The 18,218-nt window shown below is 70.2% G+C and overlaps 5 protein-coding genes across 12 annotated transcripts; 1 reads left to right on the top strand and 4 right to left on the bottom strand.

Annotated features, from left to right (window-relative positions):
* Positions 1–675: 675 nt before the first annotated feature.
* PMVK (phosphomevalonate kinase) lies at positions 676–2,230 on the bottom strand. The gene is made up of 5 exons (XM_030473779.1): positions 2,066–2,230; positions 1,648–1,711; positions 1,314–1,466; positions 1,110–1,239; positions 676–901 (listed from the first exon to the last, which is right to left on the bottom strand). Exons 1-5 carry the CDS (start codon positions 2,146–2,148, stop codon positions 765–767), a joined length of 567 nt encoding a protein of 188 aa, XP_030329639.1. The 5' UTR covers positions 2,149–2,230; the 3' UTR covers positions 676–764.
* A 297-nt stretch (positions 2,231–2,527) lies between these two features.
* Positions 2,528–5,805, bottom strand: PBXIP1 (PBX homeobox interacting protein 1). 3 transcript variants are annotated; one of them, XM_030473775.1, is made up of 10 exons: positions 5,604–5,805; positions 5,073–5,354; positions 4,891–4,987; positions 4,589–4,816; positions 4,295–4,510; positions 4,187–4,210; positions 4,026–4,099; positions 3,813–3,938; positions 2,834–3,732; positions 2,528–2,756 (listed from the first exon to the last, which is right to left on the bottom strand). In XM_030473775.1, the coding sequence occupies exons 2-10, from the start codon at positions 5,133–5,135 to the stop codon at positions 2,708–2,710; spliced, it is 1,776 nt and encodes a 591-aa protein (XP_030329635.1). In that variant the 5' UTR covers positions 5,136–5,354; positions 5,604–5,805; the 3' UTR covers positions 2,528–2,707. The 3 variants fall into 3 exon arrangements, with proteins under 3 accessions (XP_030329635.1, XP_030329636.1, XP_030329637.1); XM_030473776.1 differs by having other exon boundaries at positions 5,073–5,154; XM_030473777.1 differs by lacking the exon at positions 5,604–5,805 and having other exon boundaries at positions 4,589–4,710; positions 4,747–4,816; positions 5,073–5,481.
* On the bottom strand, positions 5,805–7,764 carry PYGO2 (pygopus family PHD finger 2). Its single transcript, XM_030473778.1, is given in 4 exon segments — positions 5,805–7,354; positions 7,434–7,483; positions 7,575–7,647; positions 7,649–7,764. Coding segments are annotated over 4 exon segments (1,272 nt in total). The 5' UTR covers positions 7,700–7,764; the 3' UTR covers positions 5,805–6,256.
* Positions 7,765–8,140: 376 nt separating this feature from the next.
* SHC1 (SHC adaptor protein 1) lies at positions 8,141–17,732 on the bottom strand. 6 transcript variants are annotated; one of them, XM_030473768.1, is made up of 14 exons: positions 16,754–16,797; positions 15,403–15,484; positions 12,095–12,256; positions 11,897–11,967; positions 11,607–11,670; positions 11,361–11,480; positions 10,940–10,993; positions 10,793–10,844; positions 10,176–10,302; positions 9,918–10,086; positions 9,710–9,767; positions 9,434–9,601; positions 9,096–9,358; positions 8,141–8,895 (listed from the first exon to the last, which is right to left on the bottom strand). In XM_030473768.1, the coding sequence occupies exons 1-14, from the start codon at positions 16,762–16,764 to the stop codon at positions 8,767–8,769; spliced, it is 1,530 nt and encodes a 509-aa protein (XP_030329628.1). In that variant the 5' UTR covers positions 16,765–16,797; the 3' UTR covers positions 8,141–8,766. The 6 variants fall into 6 exon arrangements, with proteins under 6 accessions (XP_030329628.1, XP_030329626.1, XP_030329631.1 ...); XM_030473766.1 differs by lacking the exons at positions 15,403–15,484; positions 16,754–16,797 and adding an exon at positions 17,645–17,732; XM_030473771.1 differs by lacking the exons at positions 15,403–15,484; positions 16,754–16,797 and adding an exon at positions 16,857–16,871.
* Positions 15,484–18,141, top strand: CKS1B (CDC28 protein kinase regulatory subunit 1B). Its single transcript, XM_030473772.1, has 4 exons — positions 15,484–16,003; positions 16,107–17,190; positions 17,727–17,854; positions 17,923–18,141. Exons 2-4 carry the CDS (start codon positions 17,132–17,134, stop codon positions 17,973–17,975), a joined length of 240 nt encoding a protein of 79 aa, XP_030329632.1. The 5' UTR covers positions 15,484–16,003; positions 16,107–17,131; the 3' UTR covers positions 17,976–18,141.
* Positions 18,142–18,218: the final 77 nt, after the last annotated feature.

Raw genomic sequence — 18,218 nt, 5'->3', positions numbered from 1 at the left:
CCGCGCCATTGGCCGCGCCGGGGCTCCCCGCAGGCTGACATCATCACCGCCCGCTCCCCGCTTCGTGCCCCCCCCCCCGCACCCCGCGCCCCCGGTCCCTGCGTCTCTTGCGGGGTCGTTCGGGACTTGTAGTCCGTCGGTACCGGTGCCGGTTCCGCCCATCCTCCCTCCCCGGGGGATGCCCCGCGCACACCGGCTCCCCCTCGACGGCACCGGGAGGGGGCTGCAGGTCCCCGGAGGGCACCCCCGACCCCCCCTCCATGATCCCCAACCAGGTCACCCCGTGTGTCCCCCTCGATGTCCCCGAGGGGAATCGGGGCGATGCCAGACCCAGGGCTCATGCCACAGCGATGGATTTGGGGGCGAGAAAACCCAAATCCTCTCCTCCCCGCAACCCTTCAGGACCCCCCCGGCCGTGCCCAGCTGCTGCAAGAGAGGAGCAGGTATTAGGGCGGGAGCCGTCTGCTTGGGAAGCGGATAATCCGCAGGGAATTGGCTGCTGGAAGCCTATTAAAATACACCACAAAGCACCCAGCTGGTGACCCCCATTAATTAAACTGTGCCTCTGCCCCTACCCCCCAAAGCTGGGGAGGGGGGGGCACCCCGAGGGGCATCGCCGGTGTCCCCGACCCCATGTAAACACCCTTCCCAAGGGAAACGAGACGGAGCTGGGGGGGGGGCAGCTCTCGGTGTCAGAGCTTTATTTCCAACACAGTCAAAAGGGGGGATCCGGGGCCCCCCCAGCACCGGGAGAGAGGCCCCAGCTACAGGCAGCTGCGGAGCGCCTGCAGGAGCGTCTCCAGCTGCTGGTCCAGGGACAGCTCATCCCCATCGTTGGTGATCACCCAGTCGAAGGTCACTCCCTGGTCCAGGCCACACTCGGACTCGGCGTCATCCACCCCTGGGGAACAGCAGAGCCCAGGTGAGGCCCCAACGCGGGCCAGGGTCTGTCTATCCCCAGCCACAGCCTCAGCCCATGGAGCTGGGGGGCTTCCTCTGAACCCTCCAGCTCCCACAGCCAGGGGCCGACAGTGGAGCCGTCTATGGGGCAGCGCCAGTGGCGGCGCAGCCCCGGGTTCGGCACCATGCTCACTGCAGCGGTCGCTCACCAGCAACGAAGACCCAGTTCCTCCTCTTCCTCGTCTCCTCGGTGGCCACCACCCGCACGGTCTGCACCACGTCACCGTAGACATCCCGGAACCACTCCACGTCCGAGAGGCGCCGCGTGTCGCTCACCACCTTTACAGGAACTCTGTCGGCGCCTGCCCCGGACCCTCCATGTCCCGTGTGTCCCCGTGTCCCTCCCAGCTCACCCACACCGGCTGCGCCGCTCCCTCTACCGCTGCCCTGCAGAAGAAGCCGGGGTCGGCGCGACGCTTCTCCTCGCCCCAGCGGATCATGTCCTGCCGGAACGTCTCCTTGTAGGCGCTGGCGTCCAGGAGCCGCTGGAAGTCCAGGCCATGCTCCTGCGGGGATACGGGGTCAGCAGGTACGGCTCGTGCCATGGGGCATGGTGCGGCGTGGCACGTTACGGCTCAGCACAGCACGTTGTGGCTCTGAGCAGCACGGCGCAGAGCAGCATGGCACAGCGTGGTGAAGCACAGCACAGCACGGCAGAGCCCGGCACAGCACGTCCTGGCACAGTACCTTGGCGTACTGTTCCTTGAGGGGCCCGGAGAGGCGCAGGACAGTGCAGACATCAGGGCCCAGCCTGTGGGAGAGGAGTCAGAGGCACCGGTACCGGCTCTGCCCCCCCCCGGTACCAGCCCCAATTCCCGGTATCGATCCGGACGCATCGGCACCAGCCTCAACTCCCGGTACCAGCCCCAGTACCGACCCCACCTCCCGGTACGGACCCCACCCCCCTGGTACCGACCCCGCCCCCCCGGTACCGACCCCGCCCCCCGGTACCGACCCCACCTCCCGGTACCGACCCCGCCCCCCTAGTACCGACCCCACCTCCCGGTACTGACCCCGCCCCCCGGTACCGACCCCACCTCCCGGTACCGACCCCGCCCCCCCGGTACAGACCCCACCTCCCGGTACCGACCCCCCCCCCCGGTACCGGCCCCGCAGCTCCTCGGCCACAAAATCCTTCCCCGATTTCCTCTTCCCGCTCAGCAGCAGCACCGCGCGCGGCGCCGCCATCCGCGCCCCGGACACGCCCCCCCCGCCCCCCCCCCCGCTGGACAGCCCGATGGTACGGTCCGAGGAGGGCGGGGCGGGGCGCGGCGCCGCTGACTCCGCCCCTCCCGCGGCGCGCCCGCATCACGGCGCCCCCTGCAGGGCGGGGGGGGACACAGGAGGTACCCCAAAACCCGGCCTGAACCCCCAGTACCTTTGCCCCCCCCCAGCGCCCCCCTTTCCTCCTCTGAACCCCCTTCCCCAGCACCCCCTTTCCTCCCCGCACCCCATTTCCCTCCTGCACCCCCTTTCCTCCCCGCACCCCATTTCCCTCCTGCACCCCCTTCCCTCCCAGCACCCCGTTTCACCCCCGCACCCCGTTTCCCCCCCCAGCAGGCACAGCTCTGCCCAGCGGTGACTTTATTGCGTGGCAGCAGCATCACACTGTGTGTATTGTTGGGGACCCAGCACTACCCGGCCCTGTGGGGCACGATGGCAGCCCCCAGCCCCCTAAAACAAGCCCGTGGGGAGCCCTTCATGGGGGCTTCTGGGTCAAGGCTGCAGTGGGGCGGCCATCCCGGCTCTACCCCGCGGTGCCGGGGGGTCTCCAGCCTCGCTCCTTCCCACCGGTGCTGCAAGAGAAGGGGGGGCCGTGATGGGGAGCAAGGGCCGGGCCCTGCGCCCCCCCCCCGGCCGCGCTGTCCCTCACCCGCTGTAGTGCCGCAGCACGAACTCCTCGAAGCCATCGGCCGCCTTCTTGTTACCCCGCTCCCGCCGCGCCACCTCCTCCAGCATCTCCTCCACATCATCCACGAAATCGGTGAAGCGCAGCCGGTCGTGGGCAAAGGCACCATCGGCCCCGAAAGCCCCGTCCAGCCGAGCTGCCACCCCCGCGAAGTGCTGCCCCCAGCCCAGCCGCCCCATGAACCCCTCCAGCAGCCGCAGGAACTGGGTCTTCTGCACCGGCTCCAGCGCAGCCCCCAGCACCTCCCGGCCCTCCTTGCGGGCGCATTCGGCCACTCCAACGCAGCCCTGGGGTGCCCGGTACCGGCTGAACGGAGGCCCATGAGGCAGCTTCCCCCAGGCTTTGCCCGGCTTGTGCTCCCGGGGGAACCGGGCATCCTTGCCGTGCCCATGGGGTTTGCCGTGCGCCCTCCTCTCGCGCTCCCCGGCACCGTGCTGCTTGTGCCGCTTGCTCTCCTTCTTCTCTGCCTTAAACGGCTTCTTCCAGGGCCCCCCCGCCTCCAGCTCCTGGCCCAAGCGCTGCTCCAGGGCTCTCAGCTCCACCACCAGCGCCTCCAGTCCCCCAGCACCTCGTGCCCGCTCCAGGGCACCCGCCAGCTCCCGCCGCACCGACGCCAACCGCGCACCCTCACGCCGCGCCGCGTCCCCACCGGGACCAGGGGGCTGCTCCGCCGCCGCCTCTGGTGCCCCAGCCGCCCGCAGGCGCTGCAGCTCGGCCCGGGCCTCCTGCAGCGCGGCCGCTTCCCGGTCCAGCGCCGCCCGGAGCCGCGCGTTCTCCGCCGCCAGGCTCTGCTGCTGCGCCCCGGCTGCCGCCGCTTTGCCCTCGCTCTTGTGCAGCAGGACCTGCAGCTCTTCCTTGTGGGCCTGAGGGGGCAGCAGGGCCGTGAGCGAGGTGGGACGGGGGCAGCGGCACCGGGACGCGGCACCGGCTTCCCAAGCCCCACCTGCAGCTCTGCCTGCATGAGCCGGATCTCCTGGTTCTCCTTGGCCAGCTTGTCCAGGAGCAGGCTCAGGGACTGCGGGCTCTGTGGGTCCCTGGCACCCGACGGTGGCAGCTTCTTCTGTGAGGCCTGGGGGAGAGGAAAGATGGAGCCAGCAGTGCCGCCTGCCCTTGGCCAGCTCAGGGGGGCTCAGCCCCGCTGCGGACCCCTCCTTACGTTGCTGTCGATGGGCAGCAGCAGCTCCTGCTCCCCGGCTGCCACATCCCGGCTCACCACGTGCTCCGTAGGGTCTGGGGAGGGGAACCAGACAGGAGGGAAGACACCCAACCATGGCCACATCCGTGCTGCTGCACGCCCGCATCCTGCCCAGCACTCACCATCTGCTGAGTCGTAGATGCCACCTGGGGACAAGAAAGGATGACGAGGGGGTGCTGGGCCCCAACCCTGCCCCAGGACCCCCGTTCTGCCCCCAGGACCCCACTCACCGGACACAATCAGCAGCCCCATGGCCACCAGTGCCACAGCCCACAGCAGGTACTTGCTCATGCTGAGCCCATCCTCATCCTCAGTGCCTGGAGCCCCCCGGTGCAGGCCTGGCACGGGAGGGGGTGGCCCAGGACAGGGCTTGTGGCCCCGCCGTCGCCGCAGCCCCTCCACGTCATCATCGCTGCTCGTGCAGGTCCCTTCTTCCACTGGTGGCTCTGCGGAGGGACGGGCACCTCCAGGAAGGGTCTGCCCCCCAAGTACGGCCCCCCCGCCCGGCCCCCGCGGGGCCTGACCTGCTGCGAGGGGCTCAGCCCCCAGCTCGGGCTCAGCATCGGGCTCTTCCTGCTCGTCACCGTCCGGCTCTGCGGAGCCGTCCCCGGGGGGCTCGGCCCCGGGGTCCTGGTGCTCCTCCCGGTCCTGCGGGGTCCCGTGTTCCCCCGGCAGGCCCCCAGGCCCCGGGTCCCCGCTCGGCCCCAGCTCTGCATGAACGGGGGAAGCGGCTGCGGCCTCGACGGTCACGGCTGGAGGAAGAGAGAGCGGCGGTGAGCAGCGGCCCCGCGGCCCCCGACCTGCCCGGCCCCGCGCTGCCGCCTGCCTGCGACGGGGTCCCGGCTGCCTTCATCGTCCTCCTCCTTCTCCTTCTCCTCCTCCTCCGGCTCCAGATCCGGACCCACCGTCTCCACGGGCAGCCCCTGCGAGAAGGGGGGTAGCGGCACCTTCGGTCCCGGCCCCGCGTCCCTCCATGCCCTCAGCCCGTGCCCGCAGCCCAGGCCTCACCTCGCTGCCCGCCGGCTCCCGGCTGCTGCTCTCCGAGTCCCGGGGCTCCGGTTTCTCCGCCATGGGCCCGGCCCGGAGCCACCTGCAGGGAAACGGGCGAAGGGACGCGACCCGGACCCGGGAGCGCCGGTGCTCGCAGGCAGCCGCCCCCCACGAGCCCCCTCCAAGGGCAGCAGCTGCTCCACGGGTATTTATAGCCGGGTGATGCCGCCGGGCAGGTGGACGGCGGACACCGGACCCGGTCTGGGAGGGACACGGGGCCCGGCCCGGGGGCACCGAGCCCTGCGGGGACGCGACGGTACCGGGTGGGAAGGGGGGTACCGGGTACCTCGGGCAGCCCCCGCCGCCCACCCGCCGCCACTCAGGGACCCGGAACCGGCCCGTGGGGATCCGGCCCCCCCGGCGACACCACCCACTCACCCCCTCCCCAGCCCCGGGCGGTGCCCGTTGGAGCCGCGGTCGCCGCCCCGCTCCCGGCTCCGTGCCCCGGGGAGTGATGCTAATGGGCGGGGGGGGGCGGGGGGGCGGTACTTGCTGCCGCGGTCCCGCCGGTAACTTTCTCCGGTGCCGGTCACAGCCCTCGGGAAGGGGCTCGCACGTGACGCCAACGGCCAATGGGATGGCGGCGGGGCGGGGCACGCGAGGCCCCCCCTCCCCGGTACCGGACACCGCCCCCGTTTCCCGCCCCCACCCCCCCCCCCCGCGGCGGGCGCGAAGCGAGACACGGACACGCGCGATTGAGAGTTTTATAGCGACAGTACAAAAGTTTCCATTAACGATCGGCTAAAACGGGATAACGGGGCAGGGGGACGGGGGGGCACCGGGACCATCCCGAGCACCGGGGAGAGGAAGAGAGCACCGGGACTGCCCCGAGTACGCGATGCGGGCGCCGGCAGCGCTGTGCAACCCCGGGGGGGTCGTGTATGGCGGTGGGGTGCAGCTCGCCCCCCCCCCTCCCCACAAGGGCACTGACCCACGGGGCAGAGCCAGGGGGGGCACCAGGAGCCTCAGCCCCCGGGGGCCAGTGCACCCGGGCGGGAGCCCCCCCTCCCTTGCCCATCAAAGGGCTCGTGATGGCACAGCCGGTACCAAGCTGGTGCCCAGCCCTGTCTCTCCAGTTGGTGACGGTGCCAGAACCGGGGGTCAGTCCGTGCCCGGTGGCGGGGAGGGTTGGGGGGGGCAGCTCAGCCGTCATTGGCGGCCACCAGCTGTCCCAGGCCCTCCCGGACGTACACGGACTGGATCTCCTTGGTCTTGAGGCAGAAGTCGCAGGCCCAGACGGCGGAGGCCTCGGTGGTGAGCAGCCCGTAGGCGTTCTCCGTCATCCCGGTGCACTCCCGGTGGAACCACTTCTGGCACGATGCCTCGCAGAGGATGGCGTCCTGGTCGTCGTTCACCTCGTTGCGGCAAGCCCCGCATGGGTACACCAGCCCCGGCGGCGGCTGATGGCCTGAGCCCCCCGCTGCCTTCCCCGGGGGGGGCGGCGGGAGGCTGTTGGTCTCGGGGGTGCCGGCGCCACGGCCGGCGCTGCCGGGGGTAAAGCCGGGCTGTGCCCCATTGACAGCGGCGGGAGAGCCCGAGTGCTGCTCTGGGGCGAAGGCACCGGGTGGAGGGTTCAGGCTCTTGCCCCCCTCCTCGCCACCGGCCGGGAAGCCGGGGTCAGCCCCGGGGAAGGGGCTGGCGGTGGGGGGCAGCGGGGGCCCGCCCTGCCCGGGCCGCTGCAGGGGCGACTGTCCGAAGAGGCTGCCGGGCTGCCCGAAGCGCTGCCCCACCGCCGGGCCCCCGGGGGGCGGGTTCAGGGCCGGCCCGGGGCCCACGTCCCCCCGCGGGGGCTGCCCCAGCGTCGGGGAGATCATGGGCCCGAAGCTGCCGACCGGCCCCTGCAGCAGCGGCGCCCCGGGGGGGCTGAAGCTCGGTCCCAGCGGCTGCCCGAAGGGCTGCCCGGGAAAGCCCACGGCGCCGGGCTGCCCGTAGCCGGGGCCCTGCGGGGCCATGCTGAAGGCCGGGCCCATCTGCCCGGGGGCGAAGGGCGGGGGCTGGCGCCGCAGGGGCTGAGGGCCGCCGCCGTAACCGGAGGGCACCTGCGGGGACATCCCGCCCTGGACGCGGAAGCCGCCGAAAGGGACGGGGCTGCCGAGGAAGGAGGCGGCGGCAGCGGCGGCGGCGGCTGCGCCCGCTTTGGGCGCCGCGAAGTCGTCCTCGAAGGGGTTGGAGGCCACCAGATGGTCCACCATGGGGGTGGGCGGCGGCGCGAACTCCGAGAGGTGCGAATAGGCGGGGCCCTGCGGCGGGAGGCGGCGGCGGTCAGCGCGGCCCCGGCCCCGCGCCCGGCCCCGGCCCCGCTCCCGCTCCCGGCCCTACCTGCGTGTTGGACTTGCGCCGCTTCTTCTCGGGGCTCTTCATCTGCAGCCCTGCGGGGACAAGCGGGGCCGCGTCAGCCGGTGTCGTGCCCCCCCTCCCTCCCTCCACGCCCGGTGCCGGTCCCGGTCCGCCCGCGCTCACCTGCCTTCCCCTGCTTGCGGCCGGGCCCGCCGGCGGCGGCGCTGCCCGCGGGGTGCGGGGGCCCCGGGGGGGGGCGGCGGGGCCGGGACGCCTCCCTCCAGCTTCTCCGCGTGCGGGGCCGCCATGGCCCTCACCACCGCCGCCGCCGCGCCATGGCCCCGCCGCCGCCGCCACCACCACCCGCAACCGGGGCCCGCGCGGAGCCAATCACCGCGCGAGGGGCGGGGTGGAGCCAATCAATCACCGCGCGTGGGCGCGCACAGAACCAATCACCGCGCAAGAGGGCGGGGCGGAGCCAATCTCAGCGCGGCCCAAGCGCAGAGCGATGCTGGAGCGCGGAGGGATGAACCATTTACATAGTCCTGCCGGAGGGGGGGGGAATGCACCAACTACAGCCCGCTGGGCGGGGTGGGAAGCAGAGCGGGGCGAACCATTCGCAGCGTTCGCAGGGGGGGAGCGGAGCGGACCACGGGGAAGGCGCGGGGGGGACGGACGGAGGGGGCCATGCAGCGGTCCGGTGCAGGGGCGACGCCGCGGCCGGTGCCGCCGTGACACCAGGCACGGCCTAGAGAAATACCAACTTTAATACCGAGCGCCGTTTCCTTTGGTAGAGCAGGGCCCGGGGCAGGGCTGCGCTTTGGCTTGGGGAGGAACACCATGCATTAGGGGGGGGGAGGCTCCCGCCACCCCCCGGCTGCCGGGGCACGTCCCGGGAAGGGGCACGGTGGGGTTGGGAGCACGGGGAGGGGGGGGCTCCATCCCCGGCCCCCCGCCATTGCATAAGAGTGTGGGACCTGTGGGTCAAGGCACAGAGTTAACACGTAAAGTGACTGGGTACAGTCAGAATGGGGCCGGGGGGGGGGGGATGTGCCCCCCTCCACACCCCGGGGGCTCGGCTCCTCCATCCCCGTGCCCACGCCGGTGGGTGTGAGCGGCCACGGCACAGGAGCGGGGCCAGGCTGTGGCAGGAGCTGAGCTGCTGTGGGATGGCTGGAGCTGGGGGGCAGCAGGGGCTTTGGCAAGAAGAGACCCCCTCCTCGGCCATGCCGGCAGCTCGCGCTGCACCAGCGCTGCGTGACACCGGGGACAGGCCCCGGCCGCGTCCATGCTCAGTCCCGGCAGAGCACCCGGCTCAGAGTCCAAGGGTGCCCTGGGCAGGGAGCAGGGCCGGGGGGCTGCGCCCCAGGGGCGCTCAGAGTCTCCTCTCCACCGGCTGCTGCAGGCACATCTCGCTGCCGGCCGAGATGATGGGCAGGTGATTGTCCATGTGGTAGCTGATGAGGTGGCTGACGCTCTCAAAGCGATGGTCTTTTGTCCGCACCTGGGGGGCCCGGGAAGGGACACTCAGGAGGCTGCTGCTGCCAACAGGAGGCCCAAGGGGTCCCCACGCAGCCCCAGGCGCTCTCCAGCCCCCAAACCAACCCCAGAGGCAGCCCCCAGGAGCTCCCCCCAATGCCCCCGAGGCTCTTGTAACCCCCAGACCGTGCCAAGCTCCCTCCCTGGCGCACTGTGTGGACTCACCACTCCCTCGGGATCGACGAGCAGCAGATGCTTGGGCTGCCCGCCCTGCAGGCCGGTGAGCACGTACTGCCCCGGCGTGGTGGTGCTCTCCCGCACCAGGAAGTCTCCGTTCACCTTCAGCAGCTTCTCGGCCTCCTTGCGGTTCATCTTCCCGTGGTACCAGGGCTCCCGTCTCAGCTGCTCCTCCATGGAGGCCACCACTTGGGCAGGGGGCAGCCCCACGGGCACGGACGGGGGGACGCGCAGAGCGTCTTCAAAAGGCTCTGCAGGGAGAGAGGAGCGGTGGTGGGACCGTGGCCAAGCCTACCGCCACCCCCCCCAGCCCCGGCGCCACTCACTCATGTCAAAGAGGTCTCTCTGGGCGCTGCCGTTGGCCGTGGCGGGGGGGCCGGCGGCCGACGCTTGGCGGGCCTTGTCCATGTTCTGCACGTTGACATACGATGGGTCATCAAACAGGTCCGTGCGGCCGGATGCACCCACCGGAGCCGGGTATTTCTCTCTCCCTCCTACCAAGAGCACCGGGGTGAGCAGGGCTCCAGCCTGCCCCAACCCCAACACCAGCACCCGCCGCGGCCAGGAAGGCAGATGGGGCCCAACCATGGCCATCACGTTACCTTGGGCAGGAGCGTGCTGCTTCTGGGTGTCGTACTCCCCGCTGGACTGGCCGACAGGCTGCAGGGAGAGGTGGAGGTGAGCCCCCCTGCACTGCCCACCCCTCCTGGGGCACCCCCTGGGACAGAGGTGCTGGGGAGGTACAACACCGGGTCCCTGCATCTCCCTTGTACCACGGAGCTCCCCACAGGGACATGCCCAGAGCCTTACCAGTGTGGCCCCCAAGTGATTGGGGGTCTGAGCAGCCCCATCCCGCAACCGCATGTCCACGACCCCCCCGATGGGAGGCTCCTTGCCAGGGAAATCGTTGTAGTACTGGTGATCGGGGGCTGGTTCCTCCTCTTCCTCATCCCAGGCAGATCCATCAAACCCGGCCATCCTGGGGGGGGGGCACGGCCCAGGTGAGCAGCTGACACCCCCCTCCAAACCCAGGCACCCTCCCGCCTCCCTCCGCTGCCCTGCCCTTACCTGTCGTGGGGTGTCACCAGCTTCGGGGGGTTCTTCAGGTACTGCTTGAAGCGCAGCTCAAAGGCCTGCCCGATGGTGCTGATCACATCCTGCGCCAAGCCCTCGGGGCACTCCAGGATATGGCAGGCTGGGGTGGGAGACATGATAAATGAGGTCTAACTCCCCACACTTGCTTCTTAGAGCAGCTCCAGTGCCTGAAGGGGCTACAAGAAACCTGGAGAGGGGCTTTGCACAAGGGATGGAGGGACAGGACAAGGGGAATGGCTTTAACCTGCCAGAGGGGAGATTGAGATGAGCTCTGAGGCAGAAGCTCTTCCCTGTGAGGGTGCTGAGGCGCTGGCACAGGGTGCCCAGAGAAGCTGTGGCTGCCCCATCCCTGGCAGTGTTCAAGGCCAGGTTGGACACAGGGGCTTGGAGCAACCTGCTCTAGTGGAAGGTGTCCCTGCCCGGGGCAGGGGGTTGGAGCTGGAGGAGCTTTAAGGTCCCTTCAACCCAAACCATTCCATGGTTCCAAGTTCTCCATCCCTCGAGCCTGCCCTATGCACCCCAAGAGCTTCCTCACAGGGGCTCGGTGCCACCCTGAGCTGTGCCTCAACCCCCCCCCAGCGCAGCCTCACCTCGCTGGTTGACAGGGTCTTTGGCAACGTAGGCGACGTACTCGGCTGTGTCCTGCGGGCGAGACACCAGCGGTGAGACGGGTGCAGGAGCGGCACCGAGCCCCAGCCCGGGGCAGGGCACATGTGCCGGGGACCCCCCGTACTCACCGGGTCTCCCCCAGAAGCGAAGGAGATGGACTGCATGTGGTGGTTGGCAATGATCTGCAAGGCAGAGAGGTTGTTGGATGCAGGCAGGAGCTCCTCTGAGGCACCTCCTCTACTCCTCCCAGTAGACACTCCTCCACATTGTGGGGTTAGGAGCCACAGGCTCTCAGGAGAAGGTCTGGGGCACCAGCAGGGCCACAGGGAGTGGGATCAAAACCCACTGGCCCCAGGCCACGGCACTCGGGTCTCCCAGTCTCTGGGGTATCACCCCAACCTCTTTGCCCCCAGGGACTGGCGGGAGATGGGCACTCAGCAGGTCACAGCCCACCAAGACATCCCTTAAGAGCCCGGGGACATTCCGTGTCCCTCAGCAGGATTCCTGCTCACCTGAAGCCCCTGGCACCGTCCCCCCCCCCGCCCTCACCTGCTTGCAGTCAGAAGCCATGAGGTTGAGGCTGCTGGTGGAGATGGTCAGGGTGATGGGCATGCCCGCGAACTTCAGGTTGCTCTTGCCCAGGATGGAGTTGAGGGAGCGGCCGCAGGGCTGGGGACAAACAGCAGTGTGGGGAGGGGGGTCCCCTGCATGTCCTGCAGCCCCCTCCCCCCAGCAGAGATGGGCACCTCATCCTCAGCACTGATGCTGCTGAGCCCCCCCCCGGTCCGGCCTCACCTTCCTCCTCCTCACAGCTCCCTTAGCACCAGGCACGGCCTCGCACACCAGCCCAATGGCCTCCCTGCAGGGAGCAAGCAGGATGTCAGCCCTCCCCCAGCAGTGCCCTCCCCATTCCCCAGTGACCCCCCCCCAACCGCGGGACCAGCGTGTGAGGGACAGGGTGACAAATGGGGCTCTTTGGTGTTAATATCTGATGTGGCTGCTGCAGGCAGCCCGGCCCCCCAAAGCCCCACACCCCGCCAGGAGTTTGTGTGGGGCTCAGACCCCCCCAAAGAGGCAGAGCTCACCTGGTGACCTGCGTCCTGGTGTTGAAATCCAAAGCCCTCATGGACTGCAGGACTTCCACGCAGCCCATATACTGGGGGAGAGAGCAGGGTCAGCCCGACCACCCCAGGAATCCCACTGCCCACCTACCACCCCCCCAAAGAGCACACCAGGAGGTCCCCAAATCCCCACCATCACCCTTCCCACCCCCCAGCACTCACACGGACGTGGTAGGAGACCCCGGGGCCCATGACCTTGTCATCGGGATGCAGCCATCCGCGGGTGGGCTTATTGACGAAGCTGCCGTGGCGGGTCCATTCGTCCCCCCCGAGTTGGCCGCCTTCCACCCGCGTCTTCTTCCCGCTGCTCAGCTTGTTCATATCCTGGGAACAGACAGCAACAGGTCCCGCTGAGCCAGGGCTGGCGTTTCCCCCCGGTGCCGGTGCTGGGGGCTCCCCGGGGCTGCCGCTGCCCGAGGAGCCACGCAGGCTGAGCAGGTTGGCGGGGTTGGAGAGCTTCAGGTTGGCCATTTTGGGGAAGAAGGAGCAGAGGGTGGTGGGGCTGTCCTCAGACTCGGGCGAGAGCTCCCCGAGAGGCGCCGCGGGGCCGAGGGAGGAAGAGGACAAGGAGCCAGAGAGCGACCGTGTGCCCGCGAGGGGCTCCACCGGGGAGCCCGGGACCCCCACGGCCTCCTCCAGGGAGGAGACGGACTCGTTCCGTAGGTGGCTGTATTTGCTCTTCTGCAGGAGATCCATGCTGAGAGCGCCGAGCAGGGCTCCCGGCCCGCCTGGAGCAGCCACCGGGGGCTCACGGGGGCCCCATGGAGGGTCCCAGTGCGGAAGCTGCCCCCAGGCACAAGCCTCGGCCGAGCTCCGTGCCGGGGCCGCGCCAGCCCGGCATGGCCGGCAGCGAGAGCCGGCCCCGGGGCGCCAGGCAGCGGGGCTGGGGGGCTGCCGGGCTCGGTGCCGGCGCAGCCGATCGATCCCGAGCGGCGTCAGCAAAGGCTGTGCAGAGCCGGATGGACGGAGCTCAACCCCGCTGCGGCGCGGAGGAAACGGGTCTGTGGCGACGCCCCGGGGGGGGGGTCAGCATCCTCGGCCCCCAGCGCGGAGCTGCTCAAGCCCCACGGCCCCGCGTTGCTCCACCGCAAATCCCATTGTCTTGAGGCGGGGCTGGCTGCGGCCCCTCTGCCCGGTCCAGCGCCGCTGCCCCGCGGCTCGCTCCAGCCCCGCTAAGAGGAAATCAGCAGCATGAATATTTAACGCCCTGAGACGAGGCAGCCTCAGAGCGCATCCGAGCCCGGCCCAGCCCCGCGGCCAGCACCGGCCAGGAGCGAACAAGGTCCTTCTGTGGTGGCCGGAGCTACGCAACCCACGTGCCGGCAGCAGGCTGCCGCCGTTGGCTCTCGCCGGGCTCTGCCGGGGCGGGGGGGAGCGGCACCGGGCGCCAGGGGGTTGGGGGGGGCCGCGATCTGAGGTGCCAGAGGCGCTCGCAGCCGCCGGGGCTGCAGGGACAGCAATCCTTTGGGATCAGGAAGAGGAGGATGCGCAAGGAGCAGGATACAGGTGGGCTCAAGCGCGGGCGGGAGAGGCGGCTGCTGCTTTCCGCAGCCCGGCGGGCGCGGGGCTGAGCGGCCGCCGCTGCTCGGAAGGGCCGTGCTGACTCACGGGCAGGGGCTGCAGCGCAGGAGGGGCTGGCGGCGAGGGGAGGGGACCCTGCGCCTATCTGGAGCGGAAAAATCAAGGTCACAGGCGGAGCCAGCGGGAGGGAGCGCGGTGGGGGCAAACGGCGGCCCCTTGCAGCGCGGGGAGCCCCCAGCAGCGGGTGCGGGGTGGCGGGGGCACCCGCTCCCCCCTTCCCAACGCACCGGCGGCACCATCGATCCGCATGAGCCTCCCCCGGGGGGCAAAAGCTCTCTCCTTCCTTCTCCCTGCTTCTGCCTCCCATGGCTGAAGCAGGGATTTCAACCCCTCTGACCCAGCATAAGCCAGGGCCTTGCTGAGCACCAGCCACAGCGCCAAACCCGGGTAAATCCAGCCCGAGGGAAGGGCTCTCCCCGCTTAGACCCGGCGGCCGGCCCCACTTCCCGAGCTCTCGCACACCGCCACGGGGACAGCAAAACGAAGGCAGGACCGAGCTGGAAATAGCCTCTAACACGGTGCGAGGGGCCGCGGCTCACGACGGTGGGTTCATCACCCTCCCGGTGCTGGAGCGCCGCGACGCCAGCCCCACCTCAGCCGCCAGCGGCGCCGGGAGCCCGCGGTGCCGTCCTGCGACGCGCTCGTCCCCGCCGGGGGCCCCCGTGCTGTGACCTTCCCGTGGCCACGGCGCTAAAGAAAAGCAGGAAGCCGGAGCCAGGAAGCCGCCAGCCCCGCGAGGGGCAGCCGCAGCCCCCCACTGCCGGGGGGAGCCACAGAGGGCCCGGCCACCGACGGATGTGGGGCCGGGATCCCTTGGCACGGCAGCACCGGCTCCGTGAGCACAAGCGTTTCCCCAGGGAAGAGCAGAAGGGAATTGCAAAGGGGATGGGGGGGGAGGGTTCCTCAGCCCCTTCCCACCGGCTCAGGGCCAGACAATGGGGCTCAGAGCAGCCATCCCCAACATGCAGCCCCCGGAGCCGCACACAGGCCTCTGCTTTTCCCAGATGGAATCATTTCTGATTGTATCAGAACTTCCTGAGGCCGGGCAGTGCACCCCACCGGTCTGCACTGGGCAGTCACAAGATGTATTGCTGCCCCCAGCCCTTGGAGAGACCAGGAGCTGCCACCACAGCCCATCCCAGGGCATCCAAGAGCCCTTCCCAGCGGGCTCAGAGCACAGAGGGCAAAGAGAGGCCACAGAACAAGGGCCCTGCCTGAGGAGGAGGCAGCGATGAGCCCCATCCAGCAGGCAGCTGCCCTTCCCCTTGCCACACAGGCCAGCAGCGAGCGCCTGCTCCTGCAGCGGAGCAGCCAAAAGAGCTCCAAGGCCACGTCCCAGCACCGAGGAGAGGCACTGGATCGGCCGGATGCTCCCTACGCACGGGCTGGGCAGAGGGACGAGGGCTACTTTTGGGTGCCTGGGGCTGGGACTTCACACACAGCCCGAGGCGAGGAGCAGAGAGGGGACGCTTGAGGCCGTGCTACCGGGCGCTGGCCCCACATCCTCCCAGGAAACACAAAGTGGGAGCTGAGTCAGAGACCTGGAACACACCAGTGGTTTGGCAAGAAGCTGCAGCGAGGAGCAGGCAGCCGCGCGCCGGCTGCTGCCGCACGTACGCGCCTCGCCGGGGGGCAGGAGACCCTCTTGGTCCGACAACGGAGCCATCCCCAAGCCTCCAGAGCAGGGGGGAAGCAAAAAACCACCACTCCAATCCCAGGAGCGTCATACGGCACCTACGTGTTCCTTGCCAGCACCTCTCTGCTGCTGAGAAGAGGGGCCAGGAGATGCCAGCGGAGGTGTGAGGAGGAGGCTGAGGCCCTGCCAGCAGGGAGAGAGGGGAGGCAGGATCCACCACCGAAGCCACCTCGCCCTCCACCGCGGTCCTTACCACGTACTCCATCGCCGCGGAGGGCAGGGCAGGCCCCGGGCAGGGAACAGAAGCGCACAGCCCCTCTCGTGTGGCATCCGACCTGCGGTTCGGGGACAAACAGGGAGTTAGCCAGCCCTGCCCTGCTGGCCCTCGCACCGAGGCAAACCCTGCTCCTCCTCCTCACTGCCAGGGGCTGCAGCACTTGCCACCACGGGGCAAGAGATCCAGGGAAGCCTCCTGCTTCCCATCCGAGAGGTGACGGAGCTGGGATGTGGTGGGAGAAGGAGCACGAGGCCTGACCCTGCTCAGACCTTGCCCGCACCAGTAAATGGAACTGGGGGTCGAGAGCCACTCCATGACCCAAGACAAGAGTTGGAGCCAACCCCTAAAACCAGCACCGAGCGGCCACACGCACACAGGGAGAGCAAAGGCAGCCTGGGATGGGGGGGAGGTAGAGCTGCCCCTTCCTGCCACCCCCTTGGCTGGCACCACAAGGACGTGCAGAGCCCCCAGCGCTGCAGCCCCCTTGTCTCAGGGGAGCGGTGGAGAAGAAAGTCACGGGAAGAGGCTCCGAGGGGGGAGCCAGGAAGGGCAGGAAGCTCTGCGAGGGAAAAACAAGGCAAGCGAAGCAGGAGCAGCTCCAGAGCCGCTGCCCTTCCCACCCCCAGCGCCCGGCCAAGGCCGAGCAGTACAGGGCAGCAACGTGATTTACTTCCTTGCAGCGATCAGGCCCTTATCTGGGGCCTGCGCCGGAGCCCAGGCGGGCGCTAACACGATTACTGAGATAAGGAGGGCCCTGCTTGGCGCAGGGCAGCAGCTCCGGGCCAGACCCCTTCACTGGTGACGAGGGCCTTCGGACACCAGGGGCCGAGGGTGGCAGCGTCCGGGACAGCCGGAGGGGCAGGAACCGCCTGTAACGGGCACGACGCGCTGCAGGGGGGAGGCAAAGACCCGCAACGGGGAACGTGCACCCCGGTCCGCACCGCCCGGGGCTGCTCCGGGACTTGCCCCCACGGAGCACCGGCAGGGCTGAGGGCACCGCGGAGGCAACGGCTCCCTCGGTCCCTGCTGAGGCCACACTATGGGGTCCCGGGGACCCCCGCGGTGGCCCCCCACACACAGGACGTTACGAACCGGAGCGCAGGAGAGCCCCCGAGCACGTATCGCAAGCGCCGCGCAGGGAGCGGGCACCGGAGCGAACCGAGACCTGGACACAACCGAGCGGCCGGCACCGGGGAAGCCCCGCGGGGGCCCGGCCCCACGGCCCGGAGGGGGCGCCCTGCACGGCCCGGCCGCTCCCGCGGGGGCTGCGCAGGCCGCGCCAACCCCGCCGCGGCTCCCCCCGCCCGGGCCGGCCCGCAGCGCTCACCGGGGCACCATGGGTCTCCCGCCGGTCTCCTCCGGTCCCGGCGGCGCCCGCACCGCTCCAACCCCCCGGCCCCGCACCGCCCCGCACCGCGCCAGCGACTTACTTCCGGCCCGCACCCTCCAGCGCGGCCTCACCGCGCCCCCGCCACGTGACCGGGAGCTCCCAATAGCATGCCGGGTTAGCCCCCGCGAGGAAGAGGCGCCCCGCGAGCGCCGGCCAATGGAATCCCGCTCCGCCCCGCCCGCTCCGCGGCTCTGACCAATGAGAGCGCGGGGCGGCGGCGTTTGAAAGCGCCGCGGGGGGGGGGGGGCGGGGGGCGCCAACGGCCGCTGAGGTGAGGGCGCGGCGGGGGCGGCCGGGGAGGGGCGGCCGCCGGTCATGGCGCACAAACAGATCTACTACTCCGACAAGTACGACGATGAGGAGTTCGAGTACCGGTGAGGCGGGGGGGGGGGGCAGGCGGGGGGCGCTCCTGAGGCGGGGGAAGGCGGGTTGTCCCGGTAACGGCTCATTTTGGGGGGGGATGTCCCAGTAACGGCTCATTTGGGGGGGAAATGTCCCTGTAACGGCTCAATTGGGGGGGAGAAATGTCCCCGTAACGGCTCAGTTGGAGGTGTCCCGGTAACGGCTCACTTCGGGGGGGGGGAGGCCCGCTAATGGCTCAATTATGGGGGGGATGTCCCATTAACGGCGCATTTGGGGGGGGGGGAGGATGGGATGTCCCGGTAACGGCTGCTTGATAAGGGGGGGATGTCCCGGTAACGGCTCAGTTGGGGGGGGAATGTCCCTGTAACGGCTCACTTGGGGGTGTCCCGGTAACGGCTCACTTCGGGGGGGGGGTAGGCCCGGTAATGGCTCAGTTGTGGGGGGGATGTCCCGGTAACGGCTCACTTGGGGGGGGATATCCTGGTATCGGTTCCCTGGTGGGGGGGTCCCGGTGTCCCCGGTCCCGGCTGAGGTCGCGGCGTTGCAGGCACGTGATGCTGCCCAAGGACATCGCGAAGCTGGTGCCCAAGACCCACCTGCTCTCGGAGTCGGAGTGGCGGAACCTGGGGGTGCAGCAGAGCCAGGGCTGGGTGCACTACATGATCCATGAGCCAGGTGAGCCCCGGCGGGGGGGGCTGCGGCCGCGGGGCCCGGCCTAACACCCCCCCCCGCTCCTCCCGCAGAGCCCCACATCCTGCTCTTCCGCCGGCCGCTGCCCAAGAAGCCGGAGAAGTGAGAGGCCGCCGGCCCGAGCCGAGACAGCACCTTCCTCCTCCGCATCACCCCCGGGGGGGCCTCGCCCCGTGTCTCCCGGTGCTACCTGGACGCTGCAGCGGCGGCGGCGGCTCAGCCCCGGGCTTGGTGCCTGTTCCTACCGTCAATAAAGAGATGTTTGTTTGGGAGCTGCTGTGCGCTGTGCTGGGGGTGGCGGGGGGCTGCCGGTGCGGCCGTGCCCGGGCTCTGGGGGGGGGCTGCTCCC

The sequence above is a fragment of the Strigops habroptila genome, chromosome 22 (genome assembly GCF_004027225.2).
Source record: "Strigops habroptila isolate Jane chromosome 22, bStrHab1.2.pri, whole genome shotgun sequence".
In the NCBI taxonomy this organism is placed as follows: Eukaryota; Metazoa; Chordata; class Aves; order Psittaciformes; family Psittacidae; genus Strigops; species Strigops habroptila.
The sequence above is the reverse complement of the archived record's forward strand: the minus strand, read 5'-3'. Positions and strand labels throughout refer to the sequence as shown.

What these genes read in the sequence shown, in the direction of transcription:
- PMVK (XM_030473779.1), bottom strand. Translation starts at nt 2,148, where the DNA reads ATGGCGGCGCCGCGCGCGGTGCTGCTGCTGAGCGGGAAGAGGAAATCG. An exon ending in TCAAGGAACAGTACGCCAAG is followed by an intron (nt 1,467 to 1,647) that starts GTACTGTGCCAG and finishes GTATCCCCGCAG; the next exon opens with GAGCATGGCCTGGACTTCCA. An exon ending in GAGCGGCGCAGCCGGTGTGG is followed by an intron (nt 1,240 to 1,313) that starts GTGAGCTGGGAG and finishes GTTCCTGTAAAG; the next exon opens with GTGGTGAGCGACACGCGGCG.
- PBXIP1 (XM_030473775.1), bottom strand. Translation starts at nt 5,135, where the DNA reads ATGGCGGAGAAACCGGAGCCCCGGGACTCGGAGAGCAGCAGCCGGGAG. An exon ending in CAGCCGGGACCCCGTCGCAG is followed by an intron (nt 4,817 to 4,890) that starts GCAGGCGGCAGC and finishes CTCTTCCTCCAG; the next exon opens with CCGTGACCGTCGAGGCCGCA. An exon ending in GTGCTGCGGCACTACAGCGG is followed by an intron (nt 2,757 to 2,833) that starts GTGAGGGACAGC and finishes CTTCTCTTGCAG; the next exon opens with CACCGGTGGGAAGGAGCGAG.
- SHC1 (XM_030473767.1), bottom strand. Translation starts at nt 12,628, where the DNA reads ATGGATCTCCTGCAGAAGAGCAAATACAGCCACCTACGGAACGAGTCC. An exon ending in TCGCTTCTGGGGGAGACCCG is followed by an intron (nt 10,845 to 10,939) that starts GTGAGTACGGGG and finishes TCTCGCCCGCAG; the next exon opens with GACACAGCCGAGTACGTCGC. An exon ending in GAGAGACCTCTTTGACATGA is followed by an intron (nt 9,359 to 9,433) that starts GTGAGTGGCGCC and finishes CTCTCCCTGCAG; the next exon opens with AGCCTTTTGAAGACGCTCTG.
- CKS1B (XM_030473772.1), top strand. Translation starts at nt 17,132, where the DNA reads ATGGCGCACAAACAGATCTACTACTCCGACAAGTACGACGATGAGGAG. An exon ending in GATGAGGAGTTCGAGTACCG is followed by an intron (nt 17,191 to 17,726) that starts GTGAGGCGGGGG and finishes GCGGCGTTGCAG; the next exon opens with GCACGTGATGCTGCCCAAGG. An exon ending in CTACATGATCCATGAGCCAG is followed by an intron (nt 17,855 to 17,922) that starts GTGAGCCCCGGC and finishes CTCCTCCCGCAG; the next exon opens with AGCCCCACATCCTGCTCTTC.